Source organism: Pogonomyrmex barbatus, unplaced genomic scaffold, assembly GCF_055798465.1.
Source record: "Pogonomyrmex barbatus isolate J1 unplaced genomic scaffold, ASM5579846v1 scaffold6, whole genome shotgun sequence".
Classification (NCBI taxonomy): Eukaryota; Metazoa; Arthropoda; class Insecta; order Hymenoptera; family Formicidae; genus Pogonomyrmex; species Pogonomyrmex barbatus.
Window position 1 is genome coordinate 2,711,661 of NW_028297160.1, and position 15,977 is coordinate 2,727,637.

A 15,977-nucleotide genomic window follows, 5' to 3' on the forward strand; every position below is an offset into this window, starting at 1 on the left:
AGCGGATAAGAGAAAAAAAAAAACAAAAGAGGACACCAGCGTCAGCTTCCGACCGATTAACTATTGAAACATACAATACATACATTCACCTTCCCGGCTCTCTCTCCGGAGAGAGAGACTAACCCACGGCGACTAACCCCGTGCTCTCGATCGACGTGGCATGGACCGACGGCGTAGCGAGGACGAAGCGGGGCGCCGCGACGCCCGCCGCGTCAGAGTAGCGGCTGCGCGCAGCTGCAGCCGCGTCCGTTCTCGCTTCTGCTCCGTTGTGTGAGGATCGTTCAGTGAACGAGGTGGAGCGGTTTCGAGCGGTCCCGAAAGCGGGGCTCGGCGTTTCCTCGCGATACTCGTCGTGCAGGATTACGAATACGCGCCGCTGGATTACGTAGAGCCTCGCCATCGAGCGGTACGCTCGTGCAGCGGGTTCGCAGTGATAATAACGTTTATTGCGCCAACACGTAGAAGAAATACGGACGCGGGTAGACGGACGAGCGACGAACGCGACGTAAGGCGCTTCTCCCTGGGGCATCTACGGCGCGAGGGTGCGCCGGGGAGATCGGGCGGGCGGGAGGGAGGGTGAGGAGAGCAGGCGACGGGGAAGGATGTCGATGCGCCGTCGGTGGTCGGTTTCGGGGGTTGATTCGCGCCGCGGGGGCGATGAGCGCGCTTCCCTCCGCCCTGAGACTGACCTCCTGCTGCTGCTGTTGCTGCTGGCTCCTGCTGATCTGCCTCGTCGTCTTCCTGATACCTGCACCCTGCATCAGCGATACGCCGAAGCAGATAACAAGCCGGATTCGAGAACAGTCGGCAGGTGATGATGACGCGGTGGAGTCCAACTACCTCGGCGACGGCGCCGAGGTCTACGAGGAGGAGATATCCGCCGACAATGGCGACCTCGAGGATGATTATTTCGATAGTAATATTACCGCGGGTGAGTATTGAGGCACAATTCGTGCGATACAATGATAATCGGGAGACTAACTGTACTTTGAACAGGGATGACAATGCACTTAAATTAAAATTCGATAACGACAAATCGTTAAACAGTTTAATACTCTGAAAATATAGAAATGCTTCTAAATATATCTCTATCAAATCGTTGAATTTCCATCTGAACCATCAAATGATAAATGGACTATCATTTCTAAGATGGAAAAATCGTTTATGCTAATTATTGAACGTTTTCAGGAAGAAATATCTAGAAGCCAAAACCATCTTTGTGCTAGTTCGTTACCTAAATGATGTCGCTGAAGACAAAATCATTTAAGTTCTTATTAAAGAATAACATTATTGATAAATAAACTTATCATATCTTTTAAAATTTGAAAAAAAAATTAGTAGTTGACGTGCATAATTAACATTAAAAAGATTTAATGTAATCTCCATTACGAAATATTAAAAAAAAACACAAAATAATTCTTTAAATAATATAATAAATAATATCAATAATCTGACAATATATTGAATATTTCTTTTTTTTTATTATCATATAATATGAGTGAAACTTCTAATTAGATTATCGTTAAATATATTCTTTTATTTCCTGCTCTTCAATCTTTCTTTAGATGTCTATTAAATTGTAAAAAACAGTGTATTGTAAAAAAATATCTAAAAAATAATAATTGAAAAATAATAAATCTTTTTGTTTCACTTAAGCTTAAAGATTCCTAGATTATATGAGAAATTATGACATAAATATAAATATGAACTGATAAAATAATAAGAAAGTAATATCTAATTTTTTTAAAACTATAAATTATACTAATTAAACGCTTGGAAATTATTTTAGAAGGCAAATTACAATAAAAAAATTGTTTAAGGAAATGTGTTGGTAAAATCAGAAGAAAACTAAACAAACGCTTAAAAAAGATACATTATAAAAATAAGCATGCAAAATAATAAATGAAGCAAATATCATTATTTAATTGACTTTATAATTAATGTAATTAGTCATCGAAATATGTTTATCCTAAACGGAGACTGCTCTATTTTCACATAAGACAATAACGATCGAACGAAGATGATAATATATATTTCTCAAGGTTTTTCTTGCCCGTGTCTGCTTCACAATGGGCAAACATTTTCCTGAAGAATGTTCATCCATTAAAGCACCTTTGTTTCCGAATATATTCTTGACTATAATTAAATTAACAATTGATTATTTAAACATAATTTGTACGTCAAAATTAATAAATCTATTAATTTGATATAAAAATAATGATATTAGTTTTTTTAAATCGTAAAACATAAGTTATTTTTGTAAAATTAATTTTTTTAAATACTAAATTGTAATAAAAAGAATATTTTTTACAAAATGGCCGTGACAAACGATTAAGTCAATTATTACAATTATTATTCTACTTCTAAAAATCCTATTAATTTTTATTTGGTTTATGAAATTTAAATTGCTGTGTCATACACATCTTCTATTCCTTTAATGAAGACTTTACATTTTTTAACACAGGTTCATTTCGTTGTGCTCTTCTTATCTGTTTATTTCTTTTTATCTTTTTGCAATTTTACATTAAAACATCGAACGTGCTATTCTTATGTTTCTAAAGAAAGCAGGAAGTATTTCTAGCAATTGACTTTAGCGCACGCGTTAACCAAAGAGAAATTTTCTTGATTTTCGCGCCAAGCATGTCGCCCGGTATTGATTTTAATGGATGCCGCAAGCTCCGTTCTCCAGGTCCGCGTGTGACACTTGCATTGTATAAGTGCCTGTGTTCGTTCTCTTTCGAAAACAGAATTTCCCACGAGGATAAAACTTAACGAAAGAATTGCGCATCGTCGATCTGCATTTCCTTGATCTTTTATTCATGGTGTGAATCTTCTCGATTAGAAAGATGCAATCGAACGGAACGGAATTAACATGAAAAGTAAAACTTAGCCGTTTAATTAATCTTACATAAATTGCAAAAAAGGACGACAAGCTTTCGCTTCAAACTTGTTAATTGCAAAATTACAAGAGTCGTTTTCCAGATAGTAAAAATATATTTATTACATACGGGTAATGTTTTAACAAGGGATACATGTTTATTCGATTATTAAAATACTTGTTTGTCTGGCTTGATACATTTTGCGAAACTTTCGACGGCTTCCGCTTAATTAATATAAGCCAAGAAAATTTTAATGACTTGAACGCATAATTTCTTAATTATACTTAATATAGTTGCACGCGCGCCGATCCATCAAGCGTTATTAAAACTTTCCGTTGAACTATCCGTAAATCACGCGAATCTAAATTTTCGCTCGACGCGAGCGCGATAACGCGCACGCGACGTAGCCGTAACGCGTACGTGCAATGAACTTTAATCAGTACGAAATTAAACGCGGCCTGCTAAAGAAATCCAGTCGAGGCCGCGCATTTCTAACGGCGAAACGCAAAACTGAAGGAGTACGCGATGATCGTGAAACGACACGCAAACTATGTCGCGCGGACGCTATTATCCAGAAAACAATGAGTTCTGTAATATTGAAATCTCTGCATTTGCATACTCGTCTGTGCGAGCTGCTAAATGACGGGAGGCACATTTATCACACACGACTGTCATTGTCATTAAATAAGTGATTTACGCGTTGATCCGAATAATGCAACTCGGGAAGAAACGCGTCGTAAGCGAGTGACAAATAAAGATATCCATATATCTAAAATACAGATAGATAAATATATATTATTGTAATGTAGAGAACAAAGTTTTAATAAAGTAAAAAAATACTGAAGTTCAAGTAGAAACTTTGTGATTTTTGATTCAAGATATATTTATTTGTGAGATAAGAATTAATCTTTTCATATCTCAAAAAAGATATAATTTGTAATAATAAAATTTATTTGTCTAACTGAAACTTATAAGGTGAATGTATTAGCTTGTGTTTTGGGGAATGTGTTTCGGTTATAGGAAATTTATGATTGTTCACACATTATCGCTGCATTGCAGTTTGAAAGCTTGCCAAGGGAGTTAGCAATTATCGCTTGACCTACTGCTGCGAAACCAACAGAGAAATAGAGAATATAGTGTGCTTACAATAGCCTGGTAGAATCCACAATAAATAAGTTGGTGCACTGCTAATCGATTGTATCTAAGTTCCGCAATTGAATTAATAAATCGTAGAACCTAGGACCTGCGTTGTTTCAAAACTCACATTTTCATCGCGACGGAGTTATCATTGTGACGGAGTTATCAAAATGTCAATATAGCAAGCATTTGTTAATAAAAATACACAACACTGTATAAATTTTTTGTTTCTGCTGCTGAGATGTCGATGCAGAAATATTTAAATGTTTTTAGGTTAAAACAAAAGAAATTAAATTTGTATTATATATTGTAATTAAAGATAGATCATTCACAATTTCTCCCATAATAAAAAAAAATTGTATACTGTTTTAAATATATACGGCATAAGCCGTAATAATTTTATAATGGCAAGAAAAAATGAAAATATTAAAATCTCGGTTTTAGTAGTCATTTTAATTAATGAAAGCTAAAACGGTCATTATTTGCCGCGTATCAAAGTGCCATTTAACGACATTTGAAGCAAAATTTTAAATATTTACGTGACTTTTTGCAGAAAAAGGACGATATTTGGGCTCGCCTTGCGACGTCGTGTGCAATCCCGAGCTACAGCACGTGTTCTGTGATTCAATCACTGGCCTCTGCGAGTGCGAAAAGTTCTATCCCGTTCGTCTCGGGCCTACCAAGGGATGTGCCAAACGTATGTAAAAGCTAGCGACTAGTTACCCCTTATGCCTAACAAGTAGGTCATTCCAATATCATAATTTCCATGGTAACGGTCGGTGAAAATAAATGTTCGCGCGTTCCTGATGGCCTGAATGAAGTACGGTGGCATGAAAAGACTTTGTGCACTCGTTTTATTTACACAAAAGTGCGAACGCAAAGTGCGAGATCCGTAAATGAATTTCTAAAATCATGAAGTTATATTCATAAATGTTACCTGATATTACGCTAAAAATGTAAGCAATTTAGAAATGACGAATTAACAAGCATTCATAAGCGCACATTTACAGATACAATATGGAGATGTAAAAACTTTCTGAATTGGAAGAAAGAGTTCTGTCGATGATTTAAGAAAAGATTGAGAATCTCTCATATATTTAAACAAATGGAACTTTGATTAACTTCCTATTAAATAAAAGATACGTTCCTCAATATGCAAAACTATCGATTATTACTTTCAGCCAAAAAACTCGGAGAGCAGTGCTTTTATCGTGCGACATGCACTTTCGCGGATCAACATTCGACGTGCACGCAGATTCAACACAATGCGGTATGCGATTGCGAGGAGGGATATCACAGGGTTGCTCTATCCAGGCCTAACAAGAAGGTTTTTTGCGCCGAGGGTACATTATTTATTATCCTTAATATTTATTATTTTAATCTTATCTATTCGAGATTTCTAGGCTTTTACAATCCAATTGCGAGACTTAGAAATTAAAAATTTCATCTCTCGACATTAATTATAATCAATTACTTTTTAAAATTAGTCACTCTACAACGTTTGATATACCCGTTAATTATTACAAGCATTAAAATAAATTTCATGGTTATTGGGGCAAGGCTTGAGGAAATATATTTTGATATCGATCCGCGACGAGCCATCGCGCCATCTCTTCTTTTAATTCATCGTAATCTGGCCCGATAGATCTGGTGCTGATAACTACAGACCTTCCGACTCTACTCTGCATAGCATCGGGGATAGCCATCTTTACGGCAATGATATGCTTCGTGCTCAAACTATTCAGCCGGGCGAGGTATTCAAGGCCGCGGCATTACGCCAATGCCAATCATGCGCCACCCATGCTGTTTTCCAGTGATACGGGTAAGTAATGACCAATTAATTCCGATGTTCTAAGAAGAGATCGCATTAGAAGAATTGTAGATAGGAATTACGAAAAGAAGCTTAGCTTCAGAGTGAGACGTTAATCGCGAGCACTTACTCCGTTTATATAAATTTCATTATAATTGAAATTTACGCTAAAATTAAAAATATACTCATTAAATTGTTGTAAATCATTGTTTTCAAATGGAGAAAAGTAAAGTTTACACTGCCTGTTATAATTAATATAATAATAATATTATTTTATTATTTTAATAATAATATTATTTTTAATTAAAAGTTAAAGAGTGGACTATTTTTATGAATATAATTACAATTTTGCGTAATATTTCAATTTTCTCTTTCAGGTTAAAAATATTTATTCTAGTTAAAAAGTGGATATTGGTGAAATCAATATTGGTAAATATTGGTAAATATTGGTTGATATTGGTAAATAATTATATGAAATTAATATTTCTCTCAGAAATTCATAATTAACGTTAAAAAAATAACGTTTCTATTTTTAAAGAAATGAGAGAATCACAATTTATAATTATACAAATAGAAATTATAATTTGCGATTGCTATTTTAAGCAAAATGCAAACGAATTATTTATTTTTATAATTCTCCCAAAAGTGCATTGTTCAATGTATTCTTATATCAAATACTACGATAATAATCGTTCCTTTTCATGAAGAATCTACTTTTGTTTCTACAAAATCAATAAAAGGTATCTATATATCGATACGACGCATAGTATATTCCGAAGAGAGATATCTATTCTCGTCTGACTTCGTTACGTTACGACGTCACACATCAAACTGTACTTTAAAACCAAATGCAGCAAGAAAATGAGATTTTAGCAGATAACTTAAAAAAAATATAAAGTGTGGGAAGAGTTAATGATATCCTTCATCTAAAACTAATATGATACGTCTCTTCCTTAGTTAAGCACAACTTCTTTCATGCAATAACAATAGTTTCTAAAGATTTCATTGGACAAAAATGATATCGATGTGAACATTTATTTCCGTCCTTATTTTCGCTTCAAATGATAATGGTTTTTTCGCAATTTTATTCTTTTTACATAACCATGTCTGATATCGAAAAAAAAAAACATTGAATCGCGCTAGACCATATATTGTTATATATCGGAGTACGTAACATATATTCGACATATAGTAAATGTCGACGGTATCAGAAATATCTCGTTCGAAAAGTCGGACAATCGACTTGTCGGGATATCTCATTCGAAAGGTCAAACGAGATGTCCATCACGAGTAGCGAAGAAGGCTAAAAAAGAGTATGACACGCGACGGTATGTCGCGCGGATAGCGACGTACGATTCTCGTATGCACAAATAATTGTCCGAAGATAAATTTCGCAGGCATACCGCTGACGTTGCACGGACGGCCGTCCTCGCGATCGAGCCAGCGGAGCAGCAGCGCCGGGCCCCTGAACTGCGCGTTCACCAGGAGGCCGAGCAGCGGCGGCAGCCGCGGACCCCTGGTACCAGCGTCCAGAGCAGGTGCGGCCAGGGCCGCCGCTATCTTGCTTATATCGTGCCACCTCCAGGCGACCAAGAACGACAACAAGCACCGACGTACCCTTAGTGACGTAGCCGAGGGATCGACTGACGGCCTCGGTAGACGACCAACGACATCTCTCTATTTCTGTCCTTCTCTCTCTCTCTCTCTCTCTCTCTCTCTCTCTCTCTCTCTCTCTCTCTCTCTCTCTCTCTCTCTCTCTCTCTCTCTCTCTCTCTCTCTCTCTCTCTCTCTCTCTCTCTCTCTCTCTCTCTCTCTCTCTCTCTCTCTCTCTCTCTCTCTCTCTCTCTCTCTCTCTCTCTCTCTCTCTCTCTCCCTCTCTCTCTCTCTCTCTCTCTCTCTCTCTCTCTCTCTCTGTCTTTCTGTCTCTGTCTCGCTCTCTGGGTGTCTCACGTCCTACCGTATATACGTATGAATACGCCCCCATACCTCTCTTTGACATTTCACTCCGTATCCTTGCTTATCGATCGGTATCGAGTGAGCTTCGTGAAATTCGGTTTGCGATTACGCGATTCGTGAAGCGACACAAACGCTAACATGAAACAAAGAATACGCCTGCCTTTGTTCGAGGAGCATTGTTTTGTCGGTATCATTAGCACTATTCACACGAGTGTTATCCTGACAATGACAGATTCATGTTTCTTCGCTGTCGCTGTGTGTCACTATCTCTGTTATCTCTGTTATCTCTGTTATCTATCACTTTCTTCCTCTCTCTATTTCTATCTCTCTTCATACGTATCTCTCCATTTATCTTTTACATTTCCTCTATCTTCGCCAACGCAATACGCTTCTTGTGCTGGCAACGTTATAATAATTGTGAAAGGAAGCAATTATTTATGGTGAGGGATTGATGATGAGTAGCAACGACGCTTCATATTATTGTCGCTATTGCTGTTACATGGGGTGCAGTCCATTTGGTGCTACAAATGCCTCGAAGTGTTTGATTGATCAATTAAAGCAAAGAATCTTATGAATTGGCTAATCAAAAAGTGCTTTGAAGCATTTGTGACATCAAGTAGACTGCACCCATCATGGTAACTAGCTGTTGTCGATAGCTGTTTTAGATATCCGTGTTCCATTCGAAATCCCGGCTCTTTTCATAATTTCGTCCGTAATGCGTTTTATTCGTTGGACAATTTTAGTGTTTGTTTCAAAACAATATTATCTGAATTCGAAAAAAAATTCATCTTTGGATAATTGCTAATTGTTGTTATTAATTACATTAAGTTGTTCTTATATCATCGTAACACAATTACGAATTGTATTAATTTTTTTCTACTCTATCTTTGGTTGCCAGTCGCATATACATATATGTACATGAATATATTATTATGATTCGCGTGACGTTCTTTCCTTCTCTCTCTAAAGCTGAGAAATTAAAGTGTGCTTTCTTGGCTGCCGACGTCTCAGAAAAAATAATTAACAAATAATTTGTTATATACGTATGTATAAAATAATATCTCAAGAAATTCAGACAGAAAATCTGCATTTATAGAAAAAAAAACATTAAAATGCAACAAATGTTGTGTTACGAGATAGCAAGATGGCAGCGGCCGATTTCGTTGCTCGTTTACAAGCAAATCTTTTCTGGTAAGATGTAGAGAGAGACACGAAATCCTTACGCACTAGCTAGCTCGCTGCACACGCACATTTACACACCCACACCACACGCCACACACACCACACACACACGCACGCACGCACGCACGCACGCACGCATAAATATATACTATCGCTTCGACATGTACAATCAAGAACCAGTTTTTCGGTAGATTGCTTGAGCAAGTTATAGCTTATTTATTTTATAAAATTAAAATAACATCCTAAAATTAATAACGAAATAAAGAAATAAAATAAAAGAATAAAAACAGAATATTTAGTCTTGATTTTCTGTTACGGAAAAACTGGATCTTTATATACCAAGATAATGTATACGATATTTTTAGAACACTTTGTTTTGCTAACTTACATATTTTCTTTACGTCAAAAATTTGCTTTTCAGATATGTGAACGTATATCATCGTAATGACGCAACCTCGATAAAGATTATATGAACATTTTATACTCACAGGCGTTTCAATATTACTTCAAGTAAAATTATGTATCTTTTTAAATCTGAATCGAATATGTGTTCACACATACATATACGCAGAGTAAAATTTATATAAAATTAGTATAAAATTTATAAAATTTTTATAAAATTTATTTTCATTAATTTGTAACAATAACTTCGAGAACGGATCATATTTCAATCAAATGTAAATGTAAGATCAAGAACGAGCAAGTTTGTGATGTCAATTTGAGTATTATAAATGAACACATATATTTCTTAATAAAAGCTAATATATCACTATAACGATATGTTTTACCTGTAATATGTAATATGTAATATGTTTGTTCCTATATGTTTGTTTATTTTTAATTTCTACTATCTTTATATATATTTTTAATTTATTTATTATTGATCATATTACCATAATATGGTTGATGAAGACTGAACAAATATTCGAAACCGATTTTTTTATATCATACACAAATATACATATTTATAATACTTATCTGTAATCTATGTCTTTAAAATTATATCAGAATCACTCGTTCTTGATCTTATTTTTATTTATACTAATTTGTAAATTATTTATGATGTTAATTTTTTAATCAAACATTTTTAATGTCTGCGATGCTATTTTTTTATGTTCAACTAAACTTGTCATGCATGAATTATCATTTTACATGTTACGTACTACACAATTGCAGCAGAAATACTTTGTAGCAAGTCTAGTGTCTTTTTTTTTTTTTTATAAAATTAGCATGTATCTAAGAGATATAATCATAAGTTTTTTGTTTCGAGAAATATAAAAAAACGCATACTTCTTTAGTAACTAATTGACCTGTACAATCGTATCTCTACTGTCATCATTTACTTTCATATGAATGCACTGTTATTTTTACTTTCATTCTCATGTTTATTCACATTTTTGTTTACTCAATTTATAGCACAACTTAATAAGCACAACCTAATAAGCTTCCACTCCCACCGCTTCATCAACTATTTATCGCGCCATTGAAGGTATCGCAAGAATATTTATTATCTCGCACTTAGAAATTACAATTACAATTTTAGATACAATTTTAGATACTAGATACAATTTTAGATACAATTTTAGCTTGACTTAGAGATTACCTGCTATAATGTATCAAATTTTTTACTTTCTTTTTTTCCCTGTCTCTTTCTCTCTCCCCCTCTCTCTCTTAATATTACATTTCTTCTGGCATTACATTTCTCCTAGAAAGTAGGATTGTTATAGGATACAATTGATCTTTTTATGACGTAGTTTTTCTTTTCGCATAGGTTCCCGTCGTCCGAGCTTAGCGTCGGTTCACAGTTCTACGTCCTCGTCACGTAGCTACAGCGCGCGTCGGCTCGAAAAGGAGAGAAATGAGAAGGAACAGCGCCAAGCGCTTCAGGAGCTCCGACTGGCGAAGCAGCGGGAGCAATTGCAGCAACAGCAGCAACAGGTGGTACCGACGCCTAGCCCTAGGACTCCCCATTCCACAGACGAATTGCTGCCTTCGGTCGAAGAGGGGAAGGAAGACTTTTACAACGAGGTAAGTCATCTCTGACGAGATGCCAACATCTGTCATCGTTTATCATCATCAGCGGTGATTCAACGCTGAGGAAATAAATGAGCTTTATTACTGGACTTATCATTCGCATTTTACGATTTGAATGCTGATGTATGTCTAACATTGAAAAGCATATTGCGACACTGTTGAATTTCTGTCACACTGTATATTTATCTGTCAATTCGTCATATCCTTGAAAATCTTTGAGGGTAGACTGCACTGTTCCTTTGGTAATTAGTATTGAAAAATGAATCGATTGGTGATCGAGTTTTAAGAATTGCAAGAGTTGATTACATTTACAGCAGGTACCGACGACATCAAACGTATCGGACATCATCCCAATGACGACGACCATGACAATGATGACGACGACGACGACGACGACGACGACGACGACGACGACATTAACAACGGCGATAACCACTTCCAACGTAAGCACAACCCGCATAGGCGAGACTGCGCCTATAGCAACGCCAACGACGTCTGTTTTCGGCACGAGCGTTGCACCACGGGCTTCCGATGACATTTTTCAAGTGTAGTCTTCGTCAAGTATGACAACGTCGTCAAGTATGACAAAATCGATGGACTCTCAATTTATTAACGATCTTTTTATTGTATTTGCAAGAACGCTCCAACGGTATCAAGTTGGAGATCCGTATGTAAAAGACGCGGCAAGACTTGCGATAAAATACTCTGATATCAATAGAGATAAATGCATAAATACCGAGAATAATCTAAATCCATATTTTGTCCACGTTAAAAAGTCAATTCTTGCAACACAGAAACATTTATGTGCGAAGAATGGTTTTCTCCCTAGATATTAATTATATGAAATTTTCACAATTTTCTAAGTCTCTCTCTCTCTCTCTCTCTCTCTCTCTCTCTCTCTCTCTCTTCCTTTATTTATATTTTGATTTTATCTTAAAAAATATAAATGCAAATTTAGATTTATTATATTTATTATATTAAAATTATTATACATTTATTTTTCAATTTAAAATATTACAATATATAAACTAATAATAATTAATATATATTTAATCCAAATTAATCCGTAATTAAGAAATTTTTAATTTAACTTCGTTTTTTTTCGCATAACACAATATTGAAAATCGATGACTCCATAGCTGGCTTTATAATGTGGACAAAGTATTAATACAAATACGAGACACTTTCTGAATGAATGTACTTGGGCACAAGTGTACTTAAACGAGTTAGAAGGGAGACATAACGTATTTTTACTCGATACTTGCACTTGTACAGATAAGCATTTACGAATGCGACTGAAAAGAAAGGACAAAGTTTAATATCAGCATTAATTAAGCAGTGTCATGGAAGAATAACAATTCTTCTCTTTTGAATGTCTTGATAGGTACTGATAAAAATATTGTATGAAGTGCTTGTATCTATATTTGAGTGCGAGAAGAATGCATTTACGCTTAATGTGCAAGAATTCGAAATTGGATGGAATATTTCAAAATAAATTGAGAGAAAAAAAGCGTTTCAATGCTTTAAAACAATAAAAAACTAGGAAATCGTAAATACCGGCTAAATAAAGAAATTTCTTTGATAAGTTAAGTGTCCCAGTAATAAGTCACTTTTATTTTTTAAATTAGTTTATTAAAGAATTAAATTATTAAAGGAGAAACACTTATACACTCATTATATACTATTATTATTATATTTTATTATTATACTTATTATTATATTATTATATATATCTTACATATTATTATTGTCATTATATATTGTTAGAAATTATTATGTTGTATACATAGTACAACAAAATAATTTCCAACGGAAATAAACATGTCACTTTAAGAGTTAGGACTCAAAGAACAAATATCGAGAAATATCGAGTTTTTCTAGTTATTTTAAATATATCTTTTTATAAAAAATACTTATATATTTAATCATATCGAATTTATATTTGACACTTAACTCACAATACTTTAATTATAATAACTTTGACGAATGTCTCGAACAGATACCATGATCTTGACTTAGATATTGACTTTGGTATAGTCTTGACTCCAGCAATGACTTCATTTACCGTCAATAATGGTTTATATAGAGCGCGTTTTTGGAATTCAGTCGGGGCTTTGACACCTCAGTAAAGTAAATCAATTAAATTGCTATGTCTTAATTAAATGCGCGCAGTTGATGGCCGAACACATTTGTGACTTCCGTGATTTTGCATTTTCGCAATCATTCGGAAGACTGATCAGAAGACGATTTTTTAGCGTTTTCATAGTCTTTCGAAAGATCGATCATGATTTTCGCGATCTTTCAAAAAACTTCGCAATTTCATAAATTTTCGACTACACGTGATTGTTGCTACACGACTTGTCGCTACGCACTTTCATATTGTTTGTATTCGAACTACAATAACTATCATGTCGTTTATCAGTAAGATATCATATCTTTTATTCTAATATTACAAAAAATTTAAAAGAAGAATTATTAATGTTTATTGTTTAATATTTAGCAAAAATAGTAAGAAAAACCATATATATTAGTATATATATATATTAGTTGAGTGGAAATTTGTATTTTTTGCAAAAGAAGAGATATACTTTATATTATATTTATAATATTTATAGTATATTTTATATTATATTATATATATATATATATATATATATATATATATATAATATTCAGACAAAAAGTTTATGAATGATTTACTAGGCCAGTAGACGTTCATTAAACTTCAAATAATTATCTTGTTATACGATTAAAAGTCATTTTTTCAATAAACTTTGATAGGTAAAAGTTTAGAAGATTATTATGTAAGATATATATTTGACTTTTTATATTCTTTTTTTGACACATAAAAAATCATAGTTAACAATCTTAAATAATTTACAACTGAGACAGTTATCTTATTCAAACATTTTTTAAATTACATAAATATATGATCTTGCAAAGTTCAGCAAATGTCATTTTTAGAGAAATCAATTTCAACCAGAAATAAACAATATCGATTCTCATCAATCAAGGTCAGTTATTTTGATTAAAAAAGTTTGATCCAATGGTATAATTCACATATCAAATTATGTCGCTGTATAATTGCATATCAAAAAATAAGTATAAAAGCATTGATTCGCTTGACACAACATTACTATGAAATATACATGATAAAATTCTCCTTTTATAATTCTCACGATACGAATATAATCATATTTACTTCAAAGTATAATACCGATTATGAAGTTCATCAAGACAAATTATATCAGAAAGCAGTAACTATATTATCAAGATAAACTGTACTGTTATATAAAAGATTCGATCGAATTAAAAATCTCTCGTTTTGATGTCTCTTCAGTGATTGCAGATAATCATCATACAATCACATTTGTTTAAATCAAATTGCATAAAATTCACATGATCAGGAAGTTCATGAAAATGATTCGACAGAGTACATTTACATATCAACAAATCCTATTCCGTTTGGTCAAAGAAGTTTGGTCATTGTGTCGTACTAAATTTCTCATTGGAAAAATGACAGCTCGATAGAAAGGCTGTTGGAGGGAAAATCTCGAATGGATCGAGGCTAAATACATATTTCTGTATCCTTGCGTAAAGTGACACAGAGACATAATCTCCTGTCTGGACGTAAAAAAAAAAAAAAAAAAAATGATAATGCGATTGTAAAAGCTACGAGAGTTACGCCGCATTGCTGCTATTGCAGTCCTGTTATTTCGCTTTGCTAATTGGGACGGCGTGTAACATCGGGCGATGATTCTTTTTTCCCTCCCAACGCGAGCGTTCCGTTGACTTGTTTTTAGACATGACCAAAAGGGATGACTTACTCATTCGTCAAATATGTACACAGTACCTTTTATACCTTTAGACAAATGCAGCAGAATATCTATATGTGGTAGGCATTGCAATACATCGTAGGAAATTTGTTACGATTAAATCACCGTATCTCTCTTCGTTTATACTTGATACGAGACGGAGAATACACACTTGATACAAACAAAGAATTCGATTGTGTGTGAGAACTTCTACTTTGTTAATGATTATTTGAAAATTTGATTAAGTTAATTGAATCACGTTTTCATGCAACACGTATTGTATTTTTAGATCAAAGTTGTAGTTTTTTTTTTTTTTTAAAGAAATTTGATTTTTGAAATATCTCACGACATTTAAAAATTGAAATGGCGACTCGAGGAAGCTCCGTGAGATCTTTTCCATTGTGTTTATATTCCACAATCATTTGCGGATATTAATTGTAAATAAGAGTAATCAGTCGTAATGCGTTTTGACATTGTGTCACAAGCCTTGCAAATGCAATCTTGGTGGTCGCTAGACTTGCGTAAAATGTAAAACCTAATAATGTAAAAACATTAAGAGAACGTTATATATCATGTATACACGCGATCGCACATTCGTAATGGAAATTTACGGAAAATCGGAGATTACGCGCGTCGGAAAGACGCAAATCTATTATTATAGAGAACATATATCAACATTCTCGTGTTCGGATAATTTACGCTGCCTTTCCCGAGTAAATAATAAATGAGGAAAAAAAAAATGTACGACGAACAAAAAGCGTTGAAGGATGTTTTCAAGCGCTGCATAGCGTAAACACTGCATAGGCATACATTACGTACTTACACGCAAAATTCATGTACACGCGACAGAGAAGTAAGATTACTTATACGTATTGTGTTCGACAACGATCGCACCTGGTTATTAGGCTCGTTCGCAGTCGATCGATCTATTATCATTAAGGCAGAAGACGAAGAGAAGAATATGAACTTATATCTCACATACACAGCCTGCATTTCTCCGAATGTACTCGATACTCGACTTGCCGCCTGATTTACAAAAGTCGATGTACAACGTTATCGTTTTATCCCGGTTTTAAATGTTTACTGTATCATAAGATTGTAATATAGTCGTTGGGCCAAATAAAGCTCGTTTTTCGATATAAGTACACACACGTGGACATGTGA

At 34.3% G+C, this 15,977-nt stretch overlaps 1 protein-coding gene across 2 annotated transcripts; it reads left to right on the forward strand.

Moving 5' to 3' along the window:
• The first annotated feature begins 253 nt into the window (after window positions 1–253).
• Window positions 254–15,958, forward strand: LOC105427917 (uncharacterized). Of its 2 annotated transcripts, none has more exons than XM_011639910.3 (7): window positions 254–931; window positions 4,570–4,713; window positions 5,198–5,359; window positions 5,662–5,838; window positions 7,224–7,481; window positions 10,736–10,992; window positions 11,313–15,958. In XM_011639910.3, exons 1-7 carry the CDS (start codon window positions 658–660, stop codon window positions 11,547–11,549), a joined length of 1,509 nt encoding a protein of 502 aa, XP_011638212.2. In that variant the 5' UTR covers window positions 254–657; the 3' UTR covers window positions 11,550–15,958. The 2 variants fall into 2 exon arrangements, with proteins under 2 accessions (XP_011638212.2, XP_011638213.2); XM_011639911.3 differs by having other exon boundaries at window positions 7,224–7,364.
• The last annotated feature ends 19 nt before the right edge of the window (window positions 15,959–15,977 follow it).